We start from the raw sequence: 26,101 nt of genomic DNA, 5'->3' as shown, positions 1-26,101 counted from the left end.
TTTTAAGCAAGCATCATTTTGCATTTCTTTTTTGTAATTAATGATAGGCTAATTGCAGAAAGAGGGCGTTTTGTGTTCATTATACTACTCTTCTGTTGGGCTGGAAATTTATTTTCTCTCCATTTGTTTCTTACTGCCTGCTTAATCCTTTTTAAAAATGGCTTTTCAATTGTGCGTTCTGTTTTGTCTTATTTTTAAAATCTTTTGTGGTGCTCCTCTTTTTTGAGAACACCTCTCACCAGGAGCAGTAGCTCACCATAAAGCTGAAAAACCACTGGTATATATCCAGCCTTAGCTGTCCTGTGTTCTTTGAATCTGATTAATGGTTCACCAGTGCTCTTGCCAGTGTTCAGGCCCAGCTGGATGCAGGGGAAAAGTGTGTGTCTCTCGACTTGCGTGCTCTGCCAAAGTTCATCCTCTAAGCGTGGCCTTTCCAGTGAAAAGGTTACGGTGATACCTGTGGAGCTAAAACTCATTCTACATTAGCATCACCTTCCAATTTCAGAATATGTATGGAGCAGTTCATGCACTGTGGTAATTACTCTTACAGTGAGATTGTGACTGTATGATTCTGTGCTCCCTGCTTATCATATTTTCAACACCACAGAAAAGTATTCTTGATTATTTTTTATTAGGATTACTTTCCATTGAACTTTCCATTTCCAATTTGTCATAAACGCTTACTTCTGTTTACAATTCTCTTGACTGTGCCCCTTGACTAAGCTCAAGAAAACCCCAGCCCCAAAACCAGACCACAGTCTGGTAGGATGCTAAAACAGAATAGGGGCCCTTCAGGCTCTTTCCAGGCTACATGTGGATAGCATGGTTCCAAAAAGTCAGTTGTAAGCAGCTAAGCGGCAATCTTTCCAGATTTTAGAAAAATTTCTAGGTAAGAAAACATGTGCCTGGGAATATAGCTGCACTGCCAGTGTGTCCAGAGACTCCTTGTTCAGAGGGAGTGTGGGGGTTTTCTAAACTGCATCTCAGGGTAGATACAGACATGACTCTCTCTGCTGCCAGTGCAATAACATATCTTTGTCTCTGTCTTTTCATTTGCATGTTCATTTGTCCTAATTTTCTTAGTAACTAGTATGTACTGTGTTCATGTAAGGCATGGTTCCCAAAGCTCGTGAATTTATTTCTACCAGTGAATACATTCACAGTATTATTATTTTTAACAAAGCTTCCTTTGAAGTCTTACTTGAAATTACTTCTGTTGTTGTGCTACCACTACTGTTACATGCTCAAGGCTTGAACTGTCAAGGAATTATGAGGTATTTTTATCCTGTGACATTTTAAATTATTCTCTCCATAGGGGAAGCCTGTGGGAACGCCAGATGCTGGTGCCTATTTCCGTGTCCTAGCAGAGCATGAAGTAGCTGCCTTCTTTACTTCACCAAGTGCAATTAGAGCAATCCGTCAGCAGGACCCTGAGGCAGCCTTGGGAAAGCAGTACTCACTGAAAAGGTGAAGTAAGGATACACTGGAAGCAGTTTTTTCCAGAAGCAGGCTGCATGAGCTAAGAGTTACAGAGAATCTGGAGTTCTGCCCACCTCTGTGGAGTGCTATTTTAATCTATTCTTGAAAATTTAGATGTACACATATTTGCTTGCAAATTTCTACTGATAGTTTTGAGGAGATGAAAGCTGTTAAAGAGTCTATGACTCTAATGTTAAGAGCTTTTAGTGAGTTAAGATTCCTCTTCCATCTTTTACTTTATTCCCCTGTGCTTATACTCTTAATACAGTCTTGGATTATGTCATCTCATACTGCTTTTTCTGCATGACCTCTCATTTTGTTAAGGATGCACAGGATCTTTAGTGTTTGTTTAATCAGAAGCTAGTCAATGTTTTGGTTGTTGCCCCAAAACTTCATTATTGTTTATTATTATCTGTCCAAAGGGCTATTTTATGTCTTGTACTGCTTTTAAGGTGCTTATCACTATACTATCAGCATGCTTCAAAGTCTTGGCTGAGTTCATCCTCATAAATCCCCTGTGAGGTGAGAGAGTGGTATTATCTGTATTTTGTAGATGGGAAGCTGAGTCAAAGAGATTAAGGTCAAAGTCTTCTGTTAGTTTTCAATATCTAGTCTGAGCGACTGTTTCAAAGATTGTAGTATTATATGCTTAAAATGTGGCATATATTTAGCCACATTATTAGCATTATATTTATAAAGTGTTTCTCATAGTAACTTGGATTTGTGAGTGTTCAATACTTCTACAGACAAAGTTTCTGTATCTTACGGTAAACATTCTAAAAATGAAAAATATGTGGGTTTGGACCACATCTAATCTTGAAGTTGAATGATTTGCTCAGCATCAAACAGGGACTGTGTCAGACTGTATAGGCAGTGTTCAGTCACAACATCTATTACCACACTTGTTCAAAGAGAAGGGAAGCTTCGTTAGACCTCCACATTCTTAATTGCTCAGGAAAGTTTATTATTAGTGAGCTGGATTTTTTCCTGAGGTATTCATTACAAGCTTATCATTACTTTCTTCCATCTGTTTTGACTGCTATCATCAGCCCTTACTCCTCCCTGAAGTAAGAAAGAACTCATTTGAGACACTAATGCACTATTGTCCTGTGACGTTAATTGACAAGAAAGTGATTCAGATTCTAGAAAATTTAATTGCTGTTCCTTGGCATTTCTTAGACAATTACTTGGTCTTTAGAGTATTCATTTAATGGGAAATCTGCTTACCTGCTTTGTAAGTTGTTGCATTCTCTGGCCAGATGAGAATTCTAGATAAGAGTCTCCTTGCAGTATCTGTTGCCACAGATGTAAAGAGGTATTTCATCATTCCTATTCAGTCATATCAAATGAGCTTCTCCACTTGTCTGCAGCTTTAGTTGTCTCATAATTCACTCAGCTTTGGACCATGTAGTTCACTGGGATGTGAGGTCTCTTTACTAAACCCTCTAATGCATCATTTAATATCTAGTAGGTAAGTTGTTAAGAAAGTCTATCAAGTGATTAAAATTTCCATTCTAGGGAAATATTTGGGTTTGGGTGTTACTTGGATAGACTTTTCTATTCAAGGTCAAGTGAATTATGTCTGATTCAGTTTGAAAGCAGTCTTACTTTTAGTTCATTTACTTGATCTATGATGCTTTCTTCTTTGTTACATGGTGAAGAATCTTTGAAACGTCTTTCTGCTACATGCACTAAAATGAATCCTTACTTTAGGGACTGCATCCAGGAATGCAGTCCTGAAAGAGGTTTCACCATGGTACATTTTATTTCTGAAAAGTTCTGTTAAATAAATGGTAAAGGTCAATGTCACTTAAAAAAAAAATGTTAAAAAAGATAGTTACTGATGAACAATAGAGGTGGTAGGCAATGCCATCTTCCATACATAAGGGAGCATTGATTTACATCAGCAAACTGCATTATAAACAAACTTGAGTTCTTTTGAAATGATGTAAGTGAAATAAATTTCTGTTTAGAACTGATGTTTTTGGCATCACTGGCCTCTGCACAAAATTATATATATGAGTTTTCCAAAGGTTCTAGTGTGCTTTAAATTTCTTGTGTCTATTGGAGCCAAATCTTGAAATTTCTTTACTTTTGACACAAAATGCCACCTATGTCTAAAACACAGCTCATGCTTAACAGTAAAACAGATGTTTAGTTTTTAGTACTGTAGGTCAAAAGCCCTGTTCAACCACCTATTTATGGAGATCTAAAGACATAGCTTTTGATAATATCCAGTGCTGCTGAGCATTGCTGCCTTTCCTCTTGGAAAAACAAGTAACATCCAAATTCCATGAACTTTGTCTACGTAAGCATATTCTGTTCAGCTCTTTGAATCCATTCTCCTCTTCAGAAGGTAGCTCCATAATACCAAGCCATTAACTCTTCCTATACTTGAATCACACTTCATCCTACAATTGACATAATTGTTGTGAGCTGGATTGTTCTAATTTCCAAACAATTGACAAGTGATGGTTTTACATGAAATGTGGCAACAATTCAGCAGTTTGGATTAATGTACAAGTAATTTGCCATTTGTGTCCCGTAGTCTACTCTGCTTCCTTGACTTTTGGTCAGTTGAGAATGTTCTGCAATTTTATATCAAGAGCATTTAAAAATTCTAGGTTGTGTTCATCTGATGCCAGATAATAATGGACGTTTAAAAGAAATATGAGACTGCATAAAAACTGTGCAGAAATAATGAATATAAAGTAGACAAGAAACTTCCATTATCTGTCTCGTAATGCAGGAACAAGAGGAAGTGAAATTAAAGTAGGAAATTCAAAACTATTAGAAGGAAATATTTTCTCATAGATTTGACATTTCACATATGGTGCTAGGAGGATATGTGATTAAGACTCAGCACTTGTTACAATTGAAGTACGTAATGTACTTCTGCCTGCTGCCCCCTACTCTGTGCTGCTGTTGATCATACATGGCCTGTCCTGGTGGAGTCCTGAATTGTGCTCATGAACAGCCTTGAGGAGCTGCAGTTGTATTCTGTGTCTTTCTCTGTGACTGTCACACAAACATCCAGTGCTTGGATTCTCATATTCAAGGTAAAATCTGTTTAGGGAAGGAAATGAACAAGCATATCCATGGAGAAAAATCAGAAGATGTGAAAATACTTTTTTAAATTTTGCATGTTTAAATAAATAATTAAACAAAGAAATATATATATATATTGTGTGTGTGTGTGTATATATATATATGTATGTATGCGATCTCCACATGCATTAAAAATTAGTAAGAATTCTTTATTTCCAGTTAATGTTTAGAGGTGAAAATGAACCTTCATTGCTGTATTTTTAGGAAAAAAAGCTTATGTAGTATCATGCAAATAGAGTTTTTCTTTGCCAGAATACCCGCCCCCCCCAAACTGGTGTGTGCATTCCAGAATTTAAAAAAAAATTGTTCCAAAATATTTTCATTTGTAAAAGTGAAGCTCACATTATTACCCGTATGAAAATTTAAGCTTTTGGTAAATAGTTTGTTGTTTCTTCTGTGCTTGGAGTGACACCAAAATGTATGTGCTATGTTGAACAATATTTATTGCTTCAGGATCATTAGGAACATTCATCTGTCCCCTATATATCAGGTGAAATTTGAAGTCCATTCTGTTGAATTCCTATATAGGGCCTAGAAGCTTGATTGTGCTGAATTTCATGTTAGGAATGTAGGTTTTCAGAACAGCTGAGGACATTTATTTAACAGAGAGGCAGTAGGACCTTTCTTCTCAATTAACTGCATGGCAGGGATAGATGATTGCAGTAGCAGGTGGACTGACATGCTTTGAAGTTTTAAGTGGGCTTTTAAAAAAATTGCTCAGTGGGGCATTTCATAGCCATTGGCATCCCTTATTTTGCTATACTGTTTGAGAGGAGAAAATAATTCCATGGTTCTTATGCTTAGATTTGTGGCACTTTGCTCTGATACTCTTTTTGGTGGTTTTGTGCTTTAAGTTTGCCAAAGAGCAAATTTTTCTCCTTCTCATAATATAAACTTCATCTTTAGCCTGCAGATTATTGAATCTAATTATTAAAGCTGGCAATTTAAAAGAGATGAATTTTGCTTTTGGCTCAAGGGATAACAAGATATCTTAAATTTTCCCTGAGTCTTGTATGTCCTTGGTGTTTGTCTAATTTGCTTTCTGTATTTCATTTCCATGGAAAGATGAGACTTGTAGTGTTTCTAAATTATATCCCTCTGAACTGAAATTTGTGTTATACCAACCAGATCTAAGAATTCTCTCTTTTTGTGGCTACAAATCTACTGGCTTTACAAAATCAGTGCAGTTTCTGTCCACTTTCGAAGGACAAGAGTGAAGTCCTGTGTTCAGCAGTTGTCTTCATTCAAAATGCACTGAGGAAGGACTTAAAGAAAAACAAAATGTCAATGCCATGCATATGGCTGTGGGAGATTGTACTGCAATGCTAATGAAGATATCTACCTAGTTTTTGTGTACAGAGCATTTAATTATATTTACTTCAACTGACAGTTGCTTGCCTCTGGTCTCCCAAGGCATGTGCATTCAGCAAATAAAGTTTCTTTTACACGATGAAGTATTAAGTAGCTTAAATTAATGCTGCAAATATTCTAGTTGTTACTTAGTAGGAAAGAGAAAACAAAAAGTAAAAGTTCTCCTTTGTCTTTTCCCTTTTCTGGGACAGTGGCCGGAGACATTTATTGTATTCATTATTTTGTTTTCCTTTCCACATCCAGATCAAGATACAGACTTTATTTTTATTTAAAGGTTCAGAACGATGTTTGTAGCTGGCGAGCACTGTGATGTGGACACTTTAGAATGGTCAAAAAGAGTCTTCAAGGTACCTGTCTTGGACCACTGGTGGCAAACTGGTGAGTGGTTCAAAATACTCTTTGTAAAATACACTGAGGAGAGTATTTTCAGACTTGTTTCTTGAGTCTGAAGGTAAAATAGTTTTTTCTTGCCATGATCATGTAAATAAATGTGAAAAAAAAAATTCAAGCCGGAAGAATGTTTTTTGGAAGTGGTCTGAAAAGTGAGTTCAGGGTACTTTTAGAAAAATGTGGCATTTGTAAAAGCTATATAAAGAAGGTATTTTCTGCTACCCATGTTTAAAAAAACAGGTTTGTATTAGTATTTTTCCAGGTGTGTTTTATGTTGCTTGCGTGTGTGATTGTTATGTGACAGACTGTTTGCTATTTAAGGCTTAAACTTCGGTTTTTTGCATGTATAATTTGTTTAATTAAAAACAAACAATCTGCTGCATAGACTCCTTGGTCTTTAATACTGTTCTGTATGGATGCCATCCAACTTCTAGTGATTATTTTAGTGTTTCCTATTTGTTTCACTGCAATGAAGGAATCAGAGAACCAGTCTGTGGGTAACTTTGCAAAAATCCTAGTTGAATCCTGTATTAAGACTTGATCAAATGTATTTCCTTATAACTGTGGATTCCTGTATCTTTAAATTTCACTATTAGAAGATGAAGTTTGCATTTTGCTTCTTACACACATTGCTGATTAAACAGTGGCAATGTATTACAAAAGCTCCTTCCTGCCTGCCTTCCTCCCTCCCTTCTTTGCTCCCTTCCAAGAGTACCTCTTGTGTTTTCTGTGGATCATTGATTTAAGATGTGCGGTCTCTTTCTCTATAAAGAAAAACCTTCTGAGGTTCTCCCATGAGAGATCAAATAAAAGCTATAGAAGATTAGAGAGAAAGTGAGAAACTGGTATTTCATCTATATATTATGCAATTAGATCAGTTGAGGAGGCTTAAAATGCATTTTTTTAATTAAAAAAAAACCCAAGACAATCTTAGGTAAATTCTGAAAAAGTTCTGGAAGACAGTAGTGTAATTTTTAATTTAACCTGTGTTTAATCAGCTGATTAGATGATTAATACAAGGCAAAAGACCTCTGTTTCATTCAGTTCACTATGATCCTAATGTCTGTAGGCAGGCTTGAATGATACAGAATGAGAAATTAACTGAAAAGGGCTAAAAGATCAAATAATGTCTTTGATAAATCACTGAACTGTCAATAATCAATGTTACTGTATGTAATTTTGTGCAGCTTTGTATGTATTTTTGTCTGTCTTTGCAGATATAAAGATATATTACATACAAAATTGCCATAGCTTTTGTATATGTTTAGTGCAGAAGTTTCATGTTACAGTGTTCTTTCAGATGTATCTCAAGTATGTAAACATCAATGAGAGATTTTAAGCATATGGATATAATGGAACTTACACTCTGTTTTAGACATTTTTCCAAGACCAAGACTCAGCTCAGACTACAGTGTAGTTCTTGATTTGTATATTCAGGGCATGCTCTTAAATTAAATTGTACCATGACTTAGTGAACTAAGGCCATTTTAAATATATTTTTTGAGAACATTTAATAATTTGATTAGAGTGAAGACCCAAGTGATTTGTGTGGAAATGTGAGCTGTTGAATGAAAGCAAGGGCCTTCAGTCTGAAGGAAAGAATGTACTAATTCGGTTCCTATCAAAGAAATGAACTGCAAGGGATAAGAAAGCAAGAATCACAGAGTCATTCGGTCAGTGAGGACCTCCTGAGCTCATTAATTCAGTCCTCCTTCTCAAGCAGGATCAGAGAGTGTTGCTCAGGATCCTGTTTAGTTTTGAGTATCTCCATGGATGGGGATTCTCTGGCCACTCTGGCTAGCCTGTGCCAGTGTGTGACTGCCCTCACAGTAAACCCATATTTTTTTTGGCTCAGATGGAATATCCTGGTTTTAGTTTGTGTCTGCAGCCTCTTGTTATGTTAGTGGGCATCACTGAGAAGTCTGGCTAACATTCTTCAATGTGCGTAATTACTGGATGCCTCCCAAGAAGGCCTACAGGGGTGCTTTTTGTGAGAAGCTGCCAGAAGCTTCCTTCATGTCTGGCAGACTCAATCCCTGACAGCTCCAAAGATGGATGTGCTGCCAGTCATGCCTGGGCCAATTAGAAATGGTGGTAACATATTCAAAAGTGAGGGGGAAAAAGTTATTTTGAAGCTGTAATTGCAGCCAGAGAAGAGTGGTGTGAGAACATGTGAGAGAAACAACTCTGCAGACACCAGGGTCAGTGGAGAAGGAGGGGCAGCAGGAGGTGCTTCAGATGCTGGAGCTGTGATTCCTCTGCAGCCCATGGTGCAGACGATGGTGAAGCAGCTGGCCCCTGCAAGCCATGAAGTCCGCAGGAGGCAGAAATCCGCCTGCAGCCCATGAAGGAGACCCACACCATAGCAAGTGGATGCCTGAGAAGTTTTGACCCTGTGGAGGCCCATGCTGGATCAGGTTCCTGGCAGGGACCTGTAGATCCTTGGAGAGAGGAGCCAATGCTGGAGCAGGTTTCCTGGCAGGACTTGCTACTTGTACCCTTTCCTTGTCTTTCTTGAGCTGTGGAGAGTTGAACACAAGACTCCAGATGTGGCCTCACTAGGGTTGAGCTGAGGGAGAAGATCACCTCGCTCAACCTCCTGGTCACATTCTTCCCTATGCACCCTAGGGTGCCACTGTCCCTCCTGGCCATGAGGGCACTGCAGGCTCATGGTCACCTTGTCATCCAGGGGACTCCCGGGTCCTGCAGCACAGCAGCCATTGCTGCTGGTGAAAGCAGTCTTCCCTTCTGCTCTTCACTCACCTCTGCTTTAGCAGAATACAAAATAAAGGCCATTAACTGTGAAAAAACAAGCAGTTCTGTCACGTTCATCCTTATCTGTCACTTGTCAAAATGTTGAAAATAGATTTCTGTGCTGGAAAAGCCATTTCAACCAACAGTATTGGATTTCAGTACATGAGGTTAAAGGTTTATGTACTGAATGTGAAATATTTTACAGAATAGATAACTGGCTGTTTAATTCATTAGAAATAGGCAAGGTTAGTGACTGATGACAGAATAACGACCCACAGATTCAGAAATAACAATTTTCTGAACTATCTCCAAAATAAAAAGCGGCGTGCTAAAAACACAATAAAAAACCCTAATCACTTCTGTCAGGGGGAAGTTGAAGCTATTAGATGTGTTATGTAGAACTAATAAATTTTTAAAATGCATTTTTTATAACAAAATGAATTGTCTTTTTTTGCCATTTAATTGCAGCTGAAGTTGGAAATTGCTATTTTGTTATACCTCAGATTGAAAGTTTCTGTCTGTCTTCTACATATGAAAATGCTTTTGACCTTTGCTAGTCTGACAAATTGGTACTTATTCCCAAAGCTGATACTTATCTGCATTCTTCCAAAACAAGAGCATTGCAAAACTCTGAGAAATTCTGACATCTTAATTTTGCTTGAAAACTGTAGATCTTCAGCAGTTATGTTGGCTCTTTGAGCTGAGGCTAAAGCAGAAGATGGAGGAGGAGGAGAAGTATCTGGGTAAATAGTGTTTCTTGCATAATGGGGTAATTTCTATTCCTTTGTTAATGACTGAGAAAGGTAAGGAAAGGATGAGTTTTGTAGAGATGAGAAGTGACTGTCATCATTTGGAGATGGAAATGAGTGTGGGGGAAACAAAAGGCTGACAAAAGTATTATAAAATAGGAGTGTTAACCACTTCCTTCTTCAGGTTTAGTAAGATGTCTTTAAAGCACTTGGCCCCTTTGCCATATATGTAACTAGAAATAAATTAGTATGGACAAGGAAATGTGGATTTCTTTCATTTGTTCTTGAAATTTCGATTTATGGAGTGTATTTGAAATCACTGTGAATTGAAACAATACTTTGAAACAGAAGTAATCTTTCATTAAGGGACTTCAAAGCAGCTACACCTGGAAAAGCTGATTGCTTAAAACTGATTTGTGTCTGTACACCTTCAGCAATAACACTCATTTTAAATGCTAATGTTTGTGTTAAAAGTATAGTAAGCACATCTTACAAACTGTGAAATGTAAGTCACAGGATCACTGAGTGGCAAGGAAGATTTCAGGTAGTAAGGACTGGGAAGAACTTGCTGTTTTCTTTTGAGATATGGCAATGGATGAAAGAATGTTATTTTCTGATCTTCTGATCCTATGCTCAACTGTACCTGGGGAGAGGAGAATTTTGTTTGGGTTGGTGCAGATGTTAAGTTTTTGCTTATTTATACAAATTGACACTTAGCACTTCAATAGCAGTTTTCATCTTCAAAACATTGCAAAACACAAGCAATTAATGCTTTTGACACCCCTGTGAAGTAAGTACAGTTATTCCAGTCTTGCAGACACTAAATAGGGAAAGAAGGCTATTCTGCTCCAAGATATCCTGTAAGCCTTAAGTTCATTGTCAAAAAAAAGATTTTTTTTTTTGAGAGATATAATTTTTGGTCTTATTTACCTATATTTTGTGATTTTTTTTAATGGAAAGTGGAATGCACATTTTGGATCTTGTTTTCTCTCACTCTGTAGTTGTATTTTAAGGCAATGACATAGTTGCTCTGTTTTAGTACTGCAGTTAGTTCAATTACAAGGAGCCTTTCCAAATTTATTTGAAGTAGCCTAAACAGTGTTTGGGTTGTATCTGCTGTGTGACTACCCTCATTCTGAGGGAGGGGGGCCTCAATAGACAAAGAAATGTGAGTATGGCTTATCTTGATTTTGGAGCTAGCTTTGAGTTCTAGGAAAAAAAAAGGGAAACAGCCAGGAGGTTGAGCTGTGGAAGCAAAAGGCTCGGAAAGTTTGTGTTAAACATCTTCAGCTGCTTTCATGTTAGTTAAAAAAATGAAATTCTGCCATACCACTCTTGACATTTTGAGAAAATGGTAAGTCAGATTTCCATTTATTCATAGTAAGTATAGGATATAAAGAGGTTTTTTTCTCTTGATGTTTTTAAATAAAAACGTTTTGAGACTCTGCCTTTGAGGATGTATAGGAAAATTCAGATGAAATAGAACTGAAGCTGAAAATTCAGTGATAAAATATGGCCTGCATAAAATCTCAGTCAAGAGACATGTTTCCATAGAACTTTAGTTGAGTACTATGGAAATGAAAGTTACAGAGTGTGCAAGTGTAGTAGGTTCAGATTGGAGTTATCTACTATTTTCTGAGTATCAGCTCACTAGCAGGCATAACTATGAAACAATTGTGTAGATTTTGTGTTTTCATGCAAATAGGCTGCTTTATCCAGTAAGGAGTAGGTTTCTGCAGCAGGCATTAGGGCAAAAATCAAATGATGATTGATACATTGTGGCTGCTGACAAGTAAGATTATATTGCACATTGTACTATAGTGCATATTGTATTGGATATTCTGAGAGAGTGTGATAAAATTTTCTGGTAGGAATTCTCCAAGTTCTGTAATATAATTAATAATGTACTCTATCACTTTTAAAATTTTTCTTTTTCTGTGTCCCACCTCTAGAACATGCAAATGCTACCTTGGTAATATTTTTATTAGGACAGACTACTGTTAGGTAATTATATGTAGTGGTTTAATAATGGTTATACAGAGTTTTTATGAGGACTGATACAAATGTGTCATTGAATTCAGTGTAAAAAATATGAATCATGGATAAGTGTACTCAGATGAATATATTTCATTGGACTACTTCTGAGGCAATCAAAGAGTTTATTAATGTGATCTCCAAGCAGCATGATGTGATCCCCAGACTTCCGTTTCCACTGTGTTGCCTTGGCAACATTGTGCACAATCTCCTTTGTATGAGTATCTGGAAAGATGGATTTTGCAACTAAATTGTTAGCTAACCTTTTCAGGTTTGCACTAAAGAACTGTTCTTTAAGTGAATTACCTTGTCAGGGAAGACCTCCATCTCCCTTTTGTCAGCTGGATTCCACATTCTGTTCTTCAGTTACCTTCCACTTCTGCCCCATTCAAAGCTGCAGATGAGTCCAGTGATTTTGTTCAATATCATGAAATGCTCAGACCCAAACTAAAGAAAGGATGGCTGTTTGATTTGCAACAAATAGTCAATTCTTGACTTTTTTTGGAGTGACAGAATTCAGTTCTGGAGTTACAGGGACCAGGAATCTGGAGTTGAAATGAAAGAGATGAAACAAATTTATTCCAAAGTCCGGGCAACTGGTTTTGGTTATCAGGTGCCTCAGTGTAGACACAACTACTTTCATGCTTTTTAAAGATGTGTGCATCCTGTCAAGACTCAGATACTATTTTTCTAGTGAAAGCTGATAACCTGCAAACAGTTCTACAGAAGTGGGAACTACTTGGCAGAAAGTTCTGTTGCTCTGCAGCCCCGATTTATTGAGTCCCCTGATCATTATTTACTGGATAACTGAAATCATAACAGGTATTCATGACATTTTTCATGTCTCCCCCTGGAGACTTCCATTCTGTTCTTTAAGGGTATGAAAAATATAGATTGTTTCAGCCATTGTTTGCTGTTTAGTAATTGCACGTGGACTGTGTATCCTTAGTAGCAGTATCTCATCATTCCTTCAGTGTCATCTTACAACACCCAATTCAAACAGATTTTTGGTTGCCCTTATTGAGGGAGAGAGAGGAAAAGGTTTTTTTAGTGGCTGTAGGCATTGCCAAAGCAGAGACTGACCTTTCAGTTCTGTGTGGTTTTCCCATTCTTGAACATCAAAGAAGGTATGTCTGGATTATATGCATATTCTCTAGGGTGGTTTTGTTTTGCATGAATCATTACAGCTTCATAGGTTTATTGTGGCATTCAATGCTGTTCAGTGTCTTTCATATTTCACAAATTGTCTTTTCTCCAAAAATATTTTTCATTTGAGGGTTGTTTCAATGTGCATTTCACATGGCTTTCAGTTGTTCAATGTGTTTTGGGAAGTGTACCCAGATGCTAGATCTGGAGTGTTGTGGCTTGAAAAAAAAAGTTTTTTATTTTTATTTGTGGAATTTATTGCAATTGGAACATGGTTAAGTCAGTAAATGTACTACGTCTTTCTAGTTAAAAAAACAAAAAGCATGCATCTCTGTACTTCACATTTCTGTGAAGGTTCTCTTTTCCTCATGGCTATACTCTGGGTTTTCCCCACTGGTCAGCTCCTCCTGTGTTGATACAAATTCATTATTAGCTGTGCCACTGCTAGTCTGCCTCATCTGTGCTGACATTTTCCAACTCAGAATTGATAAAAAGTGTGTATTAAGCTTTTCTGTTCCCATTTGGCTTCAGTTTCTCAGTGCTTATTAATCTTAATCTTTTCTGATTGTCTTTCCACATGCAGTCAGGGACAAAATTAATATGGATGAAGTGTAAATGTTTTCATCCTTAAAATTTCATTGATGTAGTTTAGATGATTGAAAATAAAAGAACTGTAAAGCAGTCTTAAGTTATGAAGTTGAGCCATGGGCAATATTTAGTGTGCACTGAATATTTGGGTTGCATTTAGGCAAATAAAGAAGATGAGGGGACATGTTTAGGAATGGATATGTTAAAATAGAATAGTGCAGTCTCATCTCTCTGAAGGAGATGAGCTATTACAGTGCCTCCAGTTTGTATGAGTGTGAAGATTTTACAGCTTGTTGATCTCTTTCTTGTCATATGGCAACTGCTTTTTTCTGTTGCTCAAAGTGAGGGTAGGAAGAGAATGTATCTAAGATATTAGATCCTGATAAAGATACTTGAATTGCACAGTAGTAATTTTACCTGTCTTTTCCACCTTGTCAGTGTTACTATGCATGCAATGTATTAAGATTCCTCAAAACAATTAAACAGCAAACAGTTAGCACTGAGATGTGTAATTACTTTTAAATTTTCCATTTATCTCTTAGTATTTCATCATATATCAGATATGATGTCACAGTAGGATGAAAATAATTTGAAATTTATTTTGTCTGAAAATATAATTTGATGCATTGCCTGACTTAATGCATTTTTAAACATGTCATCTGACATCTTCCAAATACAACCAAAAATCTTTCCGTTCTCTAGTCTTAGCTGTCATTTTGCTACAGGCAATTTATAAGATGTATGTTATAATAGCATATATAATATTTGGAGGCAAAGGACCTAGTGTACTTACAAAATGAATACATAAACTTCTGGTGCTTTATTACTGGCTTGCCAAGTTAGTGATAACCAATTATTTTCTGCTTTGGTTTTAATATTTGTCACGGTCCACAAACCCTTAACTAAACTAGTTGGACCTTCCTTGCAGTTATATTTTGTATATGTATTTTTGAGATTTCATTTAAATGTGCTTTGAAATCTTTAGAGACCTTGTGTATTTGTATAATACCAACCCCCACAGTTTGTAAGTATGTTCTGTGATTGGATAATTGTGAAAGTGAGCCTTGGATGAATTTTAATGGATTTGGGCATTGATTTTATTTTCAAACAAGTGAATTGAATACAGGAATAGAACTGTTATACTGGAAGTATTTGCCCTTCACAAGTGTGATACATGTTCATGGTAATAGGTGCTTGGTAAATTATGTTCATGGTAAGTTATGACTCCACGTGCTTTAAAGCATTTAGAAAACATTTTAAAACATGCTGGTTTCTCTTCTGACCTTCAATTCTAAGAATAAACATGAAAATGCAGGCACTTTCAGAAAATACATAACTTTAGAAATAAAATGGATTTCTGTTTTGAGAAATGGAACTTCAGATTTTCAAAACTTTTAGCTCACTTTGTCACTTTTTTTTCTCATAAGCCCATGAATCTTAGTCACACTTTAAAAAATTATTGCTTCATTTTCTATTTATATCTCTTTTCCATGTTTTTTGAATGAAGTTTCTGCTTTACAGTTCCTTCTTTGCAGTTTCTGAGTAGAGAAGTTAGACAGTTAAGAAGAGCTTTTAAGGTTCTGTGTACAATTTTACCAAGTGAGAAAGGTAAAATTTAATTTTACTTGGGTGTGAAGAATAGGTGAAAAACACTGTTGTTTTTCCATGAGGCTTACAGTTAACTTGTAGAGGTTTTATGTTCTGTTTTATAGAGTGCTAGTGGGATGAAAAAACATATTTTGAAGCCAGTTCAAGATAACAAATTCTTCTGATCTTCTGCCAAATGAATGTTACCTAAATTGTAAGCAGCCTGATGGACAAGGTCATGCTTTAGATGTGAGAGTCTCTCTAAATAACATTAGAGCAAGAAAGTCTTGACTGAAAATCTTTCCAGTTATTTACTGCTTATTCTTTACCCTAGCTTTATTTAAGTTTACAAGGAGTTTTTCCACACCTTACAAGACAAGCGTGAAAACCTTGATTACAAATCACCAAACTTGCATAGCTCACCTTAAAGCTGATACTTCTGGAGGTTTTTGCTAAAGTAGACCCCTCCTCCTCACTTACCGTATTTTGTTATTCTCTACACATCTGATATTTATTGTGTTGATGCTGCATGTGCTTAATTAACAAGAGGAATAATTAAGAGTGCAGCCAGATGGAGAAAAAAATAAATTATAATTACAGTGAGTGTTTAAGAATTTTTTTGCTGCATGTCATAGTCCTCAGAAGCAAGGAGTGAAGTAAAATACTAAACAATACATGAAAAAGTTTTTGAAGTTTCGCTACGAGCCAGCAAAACCTTTTATCATTTAGGATGACAGACTGTTTTTAATCTAATCTAATGGTGTATTATGTGTGAACTGGATTTAATTTCATACTTCTTTCTGACACTTGATAAAACTGAATCAGAGTATCCTTCAGAATTTACAGTTCTTCAGATTCCTTAGTCCTTGCTGTCTTCTTGTCGTTCCTCTCAGTTTTTTGTTATAATTTGCTGTAGTACCATGCTAAATATATTGCTAGATAGAATTTCAGTAAATGTAAGCTCTTTCATTAAATTTTACTTCATTTGATGACAAGCTTAAATAAAATTAAGAAGAAGTGAGTAAAATGGATGGGAAGGTTCAGAGTATAATTATCATAGCTCTGAAAATAGCTTTCACTAGCTTTTACTCTTAGAATGTGGTAAAAATCATAGCATAGCTATATATACTAACAATATGGGTGGAGAAGTGCTGTGGATTTTTGTAGCAGCATCATATTTTATTGGGATTATCCAAACTGTCCTTATCTGTGCCCTTTGGTGCTCTGGGATAATAGTGGCCAGGTGTCATGTCCTTGTTTTAGTGTTGATGGATAATGAGCATCAGATTGTTTGTACTTTAATACCCAGCATCAGCCATGTGTGCTTAGTCTTTTTACACATTAATAATATAGCATGTCATGTGCCATCTTGGTGTAGATCTCTTCCAGGGAAGCAACAAAGAAGGCAGCTTGCCAAAATTACACAATTTACACCAGATACTTCTGAGGCCTTGCTGAAGGCATGGCTGAGTTGTACTGTACAGAGGCTAAAGCAATTATCAGAAATTTTCTTCCAGTATCAGTAAGCATAAGACTGAGCTGGTGCTTGGGCTACCAACCTGCAGCATGACTATCTAGACACAATTTGTCAGGGTTAACAGTGCTAAATCTAAGCTGTGAGTGAGGCAGCTTTCTGCTGCTGCAGTTAGAAGCTTGCTTGGCTTTTAGTGATAAAGGACTGACGGAAACTGACTTCTTTGCTCTGCGCAGTTGTATGTTAAAGGATGAAGGAACTGAGGTCTGTGTGAATACTTGATGATCTGGCCCCTGATTCTTCAGGACACTGGGAGTGCATAATATTTCTGTGATGTATTAGATTCAGTTTTATTTTAAAGAAGCAGTATGGTATACTGTGATGCAGATTTTGTGTCCTGTAATTCATCAGGTACTGTGGTTTTCTGTTCCAGAATGCCCAATAGTTGTTGCCTTACTAGAAGGCATTTTGCTGTAACTTTATTGAATTCTTCATTCACCCTTTCTGGCATAATGAAAATGACCACTGTGTGCAGGGAGCATATGGAGGGAGTCTCTTCAGAGGTATATTCTTGTAGTGTGAGTGGATTTGTAATGAGTTGCTGCCTAAGCTTTCCTGCTTCACTGACTCTCCTTTCCATTTTATCAGTGCAGTCTGCTGCCGTAGTAATTCCTTTAATTCCCCACAACAGAAGTGACAGTCTTGCCAGAAGAATAGCTCAAAACACCATAGCCACAGTGAGAATTTTGTGTATTATATTTATTGCATTCATTAATATGTTAATGTATGACAGTTGCTCCTTTTTCTTCTTTCCTTCTTCTGCTACATAACAACTTCCTACCTCTTTTGTATGCTTTTTGTGGCTCTCCATTGCATTCTGAGAAATTCAAAGCAGACAACTTTACATTACTAAATTAGCACAGCCTAAGCTCAAATATTCATTCCAAAATGCAGTGTATTTTGCCTAGGTATTTCCTACCAAAAAAGCCAATACTTCAGCAGCATGGCAGTCTACTATGTTGAGAAATATGAGACGTGGTACAGAAATTATAGTGTATCAGGAATATGAGTGGCACAGAGTAAGTAAATGGTAGATTTTCATCTTGAAAGTCCTGAGTTATTTCAAAACTGTTTATTTTGATTGAACTTGACTCTTGACTGTGAATGAGAAAAAGAGTTTTGAGCACAAAGCCTACTAGCTGTTGCTCTGCATAATTTGGCAGAACGCAGCTTCTGCAAATCAGGCATGTGGGTAGGTGGAAGATTTCTGATTAATAAAGTCACAGACTTTATGCACCCTAGCTACTTGTAGGAGGGTGCACTTTTTGCTTCTGGATCAGCAGCACCTTCTTTGGCATAAGAATTGTTTTCCAAGGTGCAAATGTAAAGAAGTTCCTGTATCAGACTACTCATTAGCTGTCCAGTTTATACTGGATATTTAAATAATATTGAAATAGCTTTATAATAGTATCGCTCACTTACTGGTAGAGTGGGACAAGACAAAGAAGGTCACATCTGTGATTATTGAGGACTATTTCTTTACATTAGCCCTTATTCTGAAAAGAAGAAGCATAAGGAGGGGGTTGGGGCACTTGAACAGCTTTGATTTTAAGGCCGTCTCCCAGTAACTCTCTTTTTTTTGTCTCAATGAAGTGCTTTTCATTATTCTCAGAGGTACACCATATTGTTTTCATTATAACTCAGAGCAGATGTTGAATACCTTTACCAGACTAGTTGTGAAACATTGTTCTCCCAGTATAAAACATTGCTCTTCTAAATAGCTGTTTCATTGTTGCATCTTAAAGTGTTACACAGAAAGGAAATTGGTTTTATGATCTGGTTGCCCCTGAAAAGCCTTTCACAGCTGGAGGGGAAGCTAACTTGGTAGCTTAGTGAGTGGACAGTTAATGTGCAAAATGTTTGCAAAAGAGACTGTAAGACAGACCTACTGTTCTGTTCCTTGCATTAAAAATATGGAAGTTCCTAAAATCTTCAGCATTGGAAATCTGTCTAGGTGCTATGCATTAATTTCAGAGAATCTTCAACTCTAAACAAATGAGTGTCAGGTAAGGGACATCTGTTCGTATATGCAGAAACTTGATTTAAGGGATAGGTGGAATACAATGTACACTTGACAAGTGTTATCCTTCTTCAGACTGTTACTGTTTCAACTTTTCAGACTTGAATCTTGTAACCTGAACATAGATCCTGAATTGAATTGTAAAGAAACCAACCTTAATTGAAACCAAAGATTCATAAGCAACTTTATTTATTGGAAATCTGTAATAAAGAGCCACATAGTATTTGTATTACACATAATTGTTAAGGAAAGTATCTCTTTTAAATAACACTTAAAATCCTGTGTTCTTCTGAACAGTGATGATTTCTTTTCAGGAGGATTTTGAATTGAATTCTCTTTTAAACTCAGACTGTTTTCTTGGTGATAGAAAAAACTGTCCTAGAAAGAGACTGTTGTTTCCTAATAGATTTGGGAAATTGATATTTCAATCCAGCATCCTCTTTGAAAGATAAATGTTGATTTCCCAAGAAATGTGCAATGCAAAGGTTCATGCTGTCCTCTGACAGTACTCCTTTTGTGATTCTGTATTGAAGGGGAATCTTTAGCATTCAGGAACAGCTAACCTAACCTAAAGAGCAGATGCTTTTGGGATTCCCTCTCTTAATTATTATATCATCCAAGTACCAAAAACCCCATATTTTTTTCCATGTATATAAAAAGTCTTACTGCCCTGTGGGAACTGAATGTATGGCTTAGAGATTAGAGCACTGGGTAAATATGAAAATTATATATCCATTGGTAATTGAAAAGACAATAGAAGAAAGAGCAACAGTTTTAAAGGCCTTTTCACAAAGTTTTAGAACTTGTGATTCTCCAGAATAAATGGACTTTCATTCAGGCTTAGTCACTGTTGTCCAAAAAGCATGTAAGAAACCAGACAAGTTAGTACAATGAAGTTTTCTTTCAAATTTCTGTTGATTTCATTAGTAGTGTACTAGAGAGTCAGGCAAACCCAAACGAATTTTCAGTAATTCTTCCACTCCCCTCAGGGTCTTTGGACTGAGACTCTTGATGAGAAATGCTTGTCAATTCCCAGTCCGCACCAATGTTACTGGTGCATCAGGCTTACAGTGGTGCTGTGTTCCCTGTCTCAGTAGCAAACCTAATTCCTGTGTTTTGGTGATAGGGGACTATTGTTCTTGCCTGATGTGCTGCAGTTTGTTTTGTAGCTCTTGCTGTGCAGTATGTAAAGCAACATGTACACCGTGCTTCCACTTCTTCTCCTTGCACAGTCAAAAAGGAAACTCTCGGTTCTAATGTCTTTTCCAATTCACTGTTCCTTCTGTTCCAAGTAAAAGAGGAAAATTCTTCAGTATACATCCTGCACAGAAAATACTGTTGAAAATGTTTTGTTTTTCTACAACTTCTCAGTGTGATCACAGATGGGGTATGGTAGATTATTTTGATATTGTGTCAGCACTATAACTGTAGCCTGGGTGTTTTGTGTGTTAGAAGAAAACATTCCCCCATGACTGTGCAGGGAATTTGCACGAGCTGGAGTAGAGAATGGAATGGGGAAAGATTAGGAAACAACAAAGCCGACTTTTTAGCCTGTCTTTTTCAGCATGGAGGGTTGATAATTTTTATTCTGTGTCGTACAGTTGTATTTAGGCCCTAGTTCAGCTGTGCTGTAAATGCTAAGCTTTCAGCTACTTACTAACACCTACTGTAAAAACTAGTACAAGAGTCTGTAAGTTTGTTTTTGTTTTTCCTTCTTTAAGCACTTGAATAGTCACATAACTTTTGAAGTGGAAGATGAATGCTATGGAGGTTGAAAAAATTCACAGCAAAATTTACTTTAATATCCTGGTGCAAGCATACTGAAAATAGTATTGAACATACTGATTAGATATACATATACAGCTGGAGATAAACCTACTTTGTTTGCTAGGTGGCATGGACTATGCATTGCAGGCCAAGTGACCTGAGACATCATCAGAATGATATAGTCATGTTTTTAAAGTAAAGTCTCATCCTGTGTTTCTGCTACACTTTGTTTTCTGTGGCTCAGAGTTACAGCAGCATTTCAAAGTAATTTCTGTAGATTGTTTCTTTAGAGGGGAAGAGTGAAGAACAACTGGGATTTTTTTCAGTCTTAGACTCTCTTATATGTCACTTGATAGTATTTATTCTTCTTCTATGATAACAACTCTGGTAGTATAAAAATGTTACGTGAAAAGAGAGGAAGGTGAGGAGGGAAGGATTTCAGCTACTTAACTGTGGGGATGATTAGGAAGGTGCCAGCATTACTGGAAAGCATTGGTGACAAGTTTCTGGCACAAGTAGTGAAGGATCCCTTGAGGCATGGTGTGCTCCTCAGCCTTATACTAACAAACAGGTAATGAATGCCTTGTTGAAGATGTGAAAGTTGAGGGCAGCCTTGGATGTAATGACTGTTGTGGAATTCAGTAGCGGGCAATGAGGAAGCAGGACAGCAGTACTGTAATCATGGACTTCAGGAGATCTAACTTCAACCTCGAAAGGTCTTCTTGAAAGAATCCTGTAGGAACACATCCTGCAGTGATGAGGGTTCCAAGGGAGTTGGTTGATATTCAAGAATCACTTCCTCCAGACTCAAGAATGATGCATCCTCATGGGTGAGAAATCAGGCAAAGGGGGAAGAGATCTATGTGGATGAATTAAGAACTCCTGTCATTACTTAAGTGTGACTAGGAAATACACAGGAGATGGAAGCCGGATCAGGCCAATTGGAATGATTATAGAGAGGTTGTCAGAGTAAGGAGAAATGAGACAAGAAAGTTAAACAAAGACAAGTGCTGGATTCTGCACCTGGGATGGGGCAACCCTAGGTGTACAGGCTGGGGAATAAGAGGCTGGAAAGCTGTGCCATGGAAAGAGACCTGGGGGTCCTGGTCAATGGCAAGTTGAACATAGGTCAGCAGTGCCCTGACAGCCAGAGGAGCCAACGCTGTCCTGGGGTGCATCAGGCCCAGCATCACCAGCTGGGCAAGGGAGGGGATTGTCCTGCTCTGCTCTGCACTGGGGCAGCCTCACCTTGACTGCTGGGGGCAGGTTTGAGTGCCATAATATAAAAATGATAAAGCTATTGGAAAGTGTCCCAAAAATGGCTACAAAGATGGTGAATGGCCTTGAGGGGGAGCTGTATGAGGAGCAGCTGAGGTCCCTTGGTCTGCTCAGCCTGGAGGTGACTGAAGTGAGATGTCACTGTGGCCTTTGACTTCCTCACAAGAGGAAGTGGAGGGCCAGGTACCAATCTCTTCCCTCTTGTGACCAGTGACAGAATTCAAGGGAATGTCATGAAGCTGAGCCAAGAGAGGTTTAGATGGGATATTAGGAGAAGGCTCTTCACCCAGAGGGTGGTTGGGCATTGGAACAGGCTCCCCAGGGCAGTGATCATAGCACCATGACAGAGTTCAAGAAGTGTTTGGACAAGGCTCTCAGGCACATGTTTTGATTCCTGGGGGTGTCCTGTGCAGGACCAGGAGTTGGACTTCAGTGATATCTAGGAGTCCCTTCCAACTCAGCAAATTCTATGATTCTGTGAATTCTAAATCTTCTGTTGTTTGTCTAGGAAATTTTTTAAAAAATTTAAATGTGCTGAACATCAAAAAACTTAGAACTAGTAAATGCTGAATGGAACTAAACCCAGCCTTAACTGATGGTATGTGTATTCTCTTAACAGAATCTGGTTCTGCAATTACGGCTTCCTGCATTGGTTTGGGGAACTCTACAACACCTCCACCTGGACAGGCAGGAAAACCAGTGCCAGGATATAATGGTAAGGCTGTGCTAAAAATGTTACTAAGAAAGGACATTGCTTATATTCCTGAGTAAGTGCTCCTTGATTGTCATATCTTGTAGTAAAAGAAAATTACAGTATTATTAAGATATTTTCCTCCTCCCTGCTTTCTTGTGTGTTGTAGAATGTGATTCTGAATAAAAAATTCAGAGTCATCTTCCAGAAAATTGATCAACTACTTCTGCCTTTATTCTATGAAAAGGCTGGCATATACTTTGGCACATTGCTCATCTGTACTTCTATATGCATTTCTGCACAACTTGAGTTGTTAAGGAAACTGTCTTTCAGCATTTTTATTTCCAGCCAGGAGAAATGGTAGGATATGGACCAGCACAAAAAAGATGAGAAATCATTGTCTGGAAGGTATTTGCATGTAGGGGTGCAGCTACAGGATTAAGAATGCATTTTAATGCCTGGGAACCCTGATTTTAACACAATTTTAAAGAGTTTCTTGAAATCTGAAAAATAATTGCATTAAAGATCAAGTGGTTCAGAAAAAGTTCTCTATCATTGGTCAGAAAGATCTAAGATGTTATTTTCTTATAATACATGAAAATGGTGGTGAACATTAAAAAAACTCAAATATTTTTACCAGCTCTTGGTTTCTGCACTTACAGTTATGGCGTGAAGATGAGCAATAGCTTAAAAACAAGGCCATGAAGTTTCTCCAGAGTTCTAGTAAGTAGGAAAGAGTGAAAGAATGTAAATGCCTCACACATGTTATCAGATGATAGTCAGAACTAAGAAGAAATATGACTACCAAAAATATAAAAATTTCTGGTGAATATTTTGGAACATTGGGACTAGTGTAAGTAAAAATTTTCTTCAAAGAGAATGATGGAAATGTCTTTAGCATACCATATAAAGGAAACAAAAACTGAGCACTGAAATTCACTAAAGATTTACAGAATAATTTTACTTCTTTCAGTCTTTGACCAAATATGTCCTGTAATGCAGCTATTCACAAACTAGTGATTTTTAAAAATTACTCTATTTTGGCTTCTATCTTGCTGTCATCCACTTCTCTTTGGTGCTGTTACTCTACTTATTAGAGGAAATCCTTACACCAGTTAAAAGTGGTTTTAGTTTATATATGCAACTCTAAATGGTTGGTAAAGACATGCTGCAATATTAGGAAGTTGCAAGATCTACTTTTTTTTTTTAACATGTAAAAATTCTTTCCTATTACATGTTGCTAAAAAGAAACTGATTTGTTGGTGATTTTTAGGGATAAAGGGAATAAAAATTATGATATCAAAGTGTAGTGGCACAAATTGCATTTAAAAGTGAGTCAAGATAAAATATTAATTTCTGTTGCCTTTAATCATACATTATACTGTGCTTTTCCCTTGATCTGCTTGAACCTTTGCAGGTAATTGCAGTGCATTTTCAGACTGAAGCAGGTCCCACATTTTGAAAAAACAAGTCAGTTCTTCAGTAATTCAGGAGTGAGCAGCATAGTATGTCACTTCCCCAAGTTTTTCTACATTGATGTAGCTTGCAAGGATATATACTGGGATTTGCACCTTGATGAAACAGTTACAGTAAACTGATTAGATTTTACTTAGCATCATAAAAATAGGAGAGAAAACACTGAGAGTTACACAAGTGGTCTGTGTAAAACTGGCCTTGTGTACTTGCTTGTGTCTGTGTGTGGAGCCATTGCTTCCAGCAGGCTCCTCTTCAGTTACTTTAAAATTACCATCATCTTCAAAGGAATAGCTCAGCCAGAAGGAATAAATTACAGATGTTGGTGCTCTTTGGAGAGATAGGATATGATATTACTCATATAGGTTGTAGCAGAGTTTTTGCCAGAAGTCTGTCATCCACTTTTCCCCATTTCCTCTGGAACTTTGTAATCCAGAATTTAAGATTATTTGTAGAGATTTAGATACAGCTGAACATTCTTTCATTGCTTGGGCAGGCTTCAAAAAGCATGTAATTCCTATTAGTCCAGTCTGTCAGAATATTCCCTCCCTGCTTTTCTATGGTTTAGTTGCTTCACCTTATGTAATTTCATTATCATAGGCCAAGGTGGTATCTGTCATTCCTTTCTTATGCCTGCACCTTGAGATGGAATGGATGGTTTTAGTAGCTTCATTTCCCAGATAACTGCACAAAAGAGGCTATTTCAGATGATTTACTCCATATCAGGATATGGATGCTTTCCCTGAAGCCCTCCATCCAGGGAAAAGGCTTCATTTGGGAAGTCTGGATTCTATCCTGTATTTTGAGCATTACCCTGCTGTGCAGCTTTGGGTACTTCAAGAATTACTTGATCTCTTTATGCTAAAATACAATGAACCTTGTTAGCTGAAGGCATTTTTCTGAGATTCCTGAGAGCCTTTGAAAACCAGATGTACTTATTTACTGCTAATAGTATTTCTCACGTGAACTGGGTTAGGCTTCAGTCATCTTGGTTGTTATGTCTTGCTCATGTCACCCACATATTTTTAATTTATATTTGTCACATATCTTAATGGTTCTTTGCTGTGTAGAAGTTCAGATTTTCCAGTATGAAAGCTCCTTTTACTTTTTAGGTCTGTTTTTCCCTTTTGGGACTTTGTGCTATTTCTGCTTCCAAAGCACAAGTATTATTTAAGATTTTTTTGTACTTAAGGCTGAATGTTAATAAAGTCATAAGATTATCCAGTTTGGCACTCCCAAATTACTTAATTCCTTCTGTTGCTTGGTATATTGCCATTCTGAAGTGTGACATAAGTTGATATCCATAAAGAAAGACATTTACCTTCACCTAAAAATACTAAACTTGAGTTTCCTTCCTATATTATTTTTTTACAGTCATGATTCTGGATGAAAATAAGAAACCAGTGAAGGCAAAGACTTTGGGAAATATTGTGGTAAAGTAAGAAAAATAAATATCATACAGTTAAAAGAAACTTCCTACATGGGTTGATTATCTTTTGACTAAAGTTTATATAAAAATAAGAATAATTAAAGGTATGAGGATTGAAAAGCATGTCTGTCTGTCTCTGATACTGATACCAAACTCCCTGAATGTTTTATGTTCATTAATGTTGAAAAATTGCAGACAAAGTTGTGTGAATGAATGGGTTTTTCATAGACTATAGCAAAGTTTACCACTTCCTTAATTATCAGAGTGTTGGCACAGAATGATGCCTTTCTCTTTTAATGGATGAGCAAGATCCTGAATCATTCCCTTCACTATTTTATCTTTCCATTTAGTGAAATAGTACAGCATTACAGATTGGCATGCTTCACCTTACAGGTGTGATGCTGCCTCTTCTTTCATGATCTCCTAATCCCAGCTGATGCACCTTCTTAGAGGGAGAACATGTATTTTCTGTTCTCTGTAAAGAAAAATCACAAGATGTTCCTGTGTGTGCTTTGCATGAAAGAGTGTTCATTTGGACCAGTACTTGGACAAAATACATGCAGGAAAGGACTTCAGGAAAAAAAATTTAAAAAACCCTGCTGTGCATCATGTAGGTGATTTTTAGTACCATTTACCAGACTTCTGACAGATGAGTTCCATAAACTCTAATATTCTTTTTGAAAGTACACCTTTCTAAGGCACA

General features: G+C 37.1%; 1 protein-coding gene across 5 annotated transcripts in view; it reads left to right on the top strand.

The window, feature by feature from the left end:
- The window catches only part of ACSS3 (acyl-CoA synthetase short chain family member 3), a 74,955-nt gene that overhangs the window by 25,151 nt on the left and 23,703 nt on the right, over positions 1-26,101 (top strand). For all 5 annotated transcript variants that reach the window (XM_063154968.1, XM_063154967.1, XM_063154969.1 and 2 more), the window contains exons 8-11: positions 1,316-1,467; positions 6,233-6,336; positions 22,425-22,520; positions 25,344-25,407. In XM_063154968.1, coding sequence (XP_063011038.1) covers positions 1,316-1,467; positions 6,233-6,336; positions 22,425-22,520; positions 25,344-25,407 — 416 coding nt within the window. The remainder of the gene's footprint in view (positions 1-1,315; positions 1,468-6,232; positions 6,337-22,424; positions 22,521-25,343; positions 25,408-26,101) is intronic.

The sequence above is a fragment of the Melospiza melodia genome, chromosome 4 (genome assembly GCF_035770615.1).
Source record: "Melospiza melodia melodia isolate bMelMel2 chromosome 4, bMelMel2.pri, whole genome shotgun sequence".
Classification (NCBI taxonomy): domain Eukaryota; kingdom Metazoa; phylum Chordata; class Aves; order Passeriformes; family Passerellidae; genus Melospiza; species Melospiza melodia.
The sequence above is the reverse complement of the archived record's forward strand: the minus strand, read 5'-3'. Positions and strand labels throughout refer to the sequence as shown.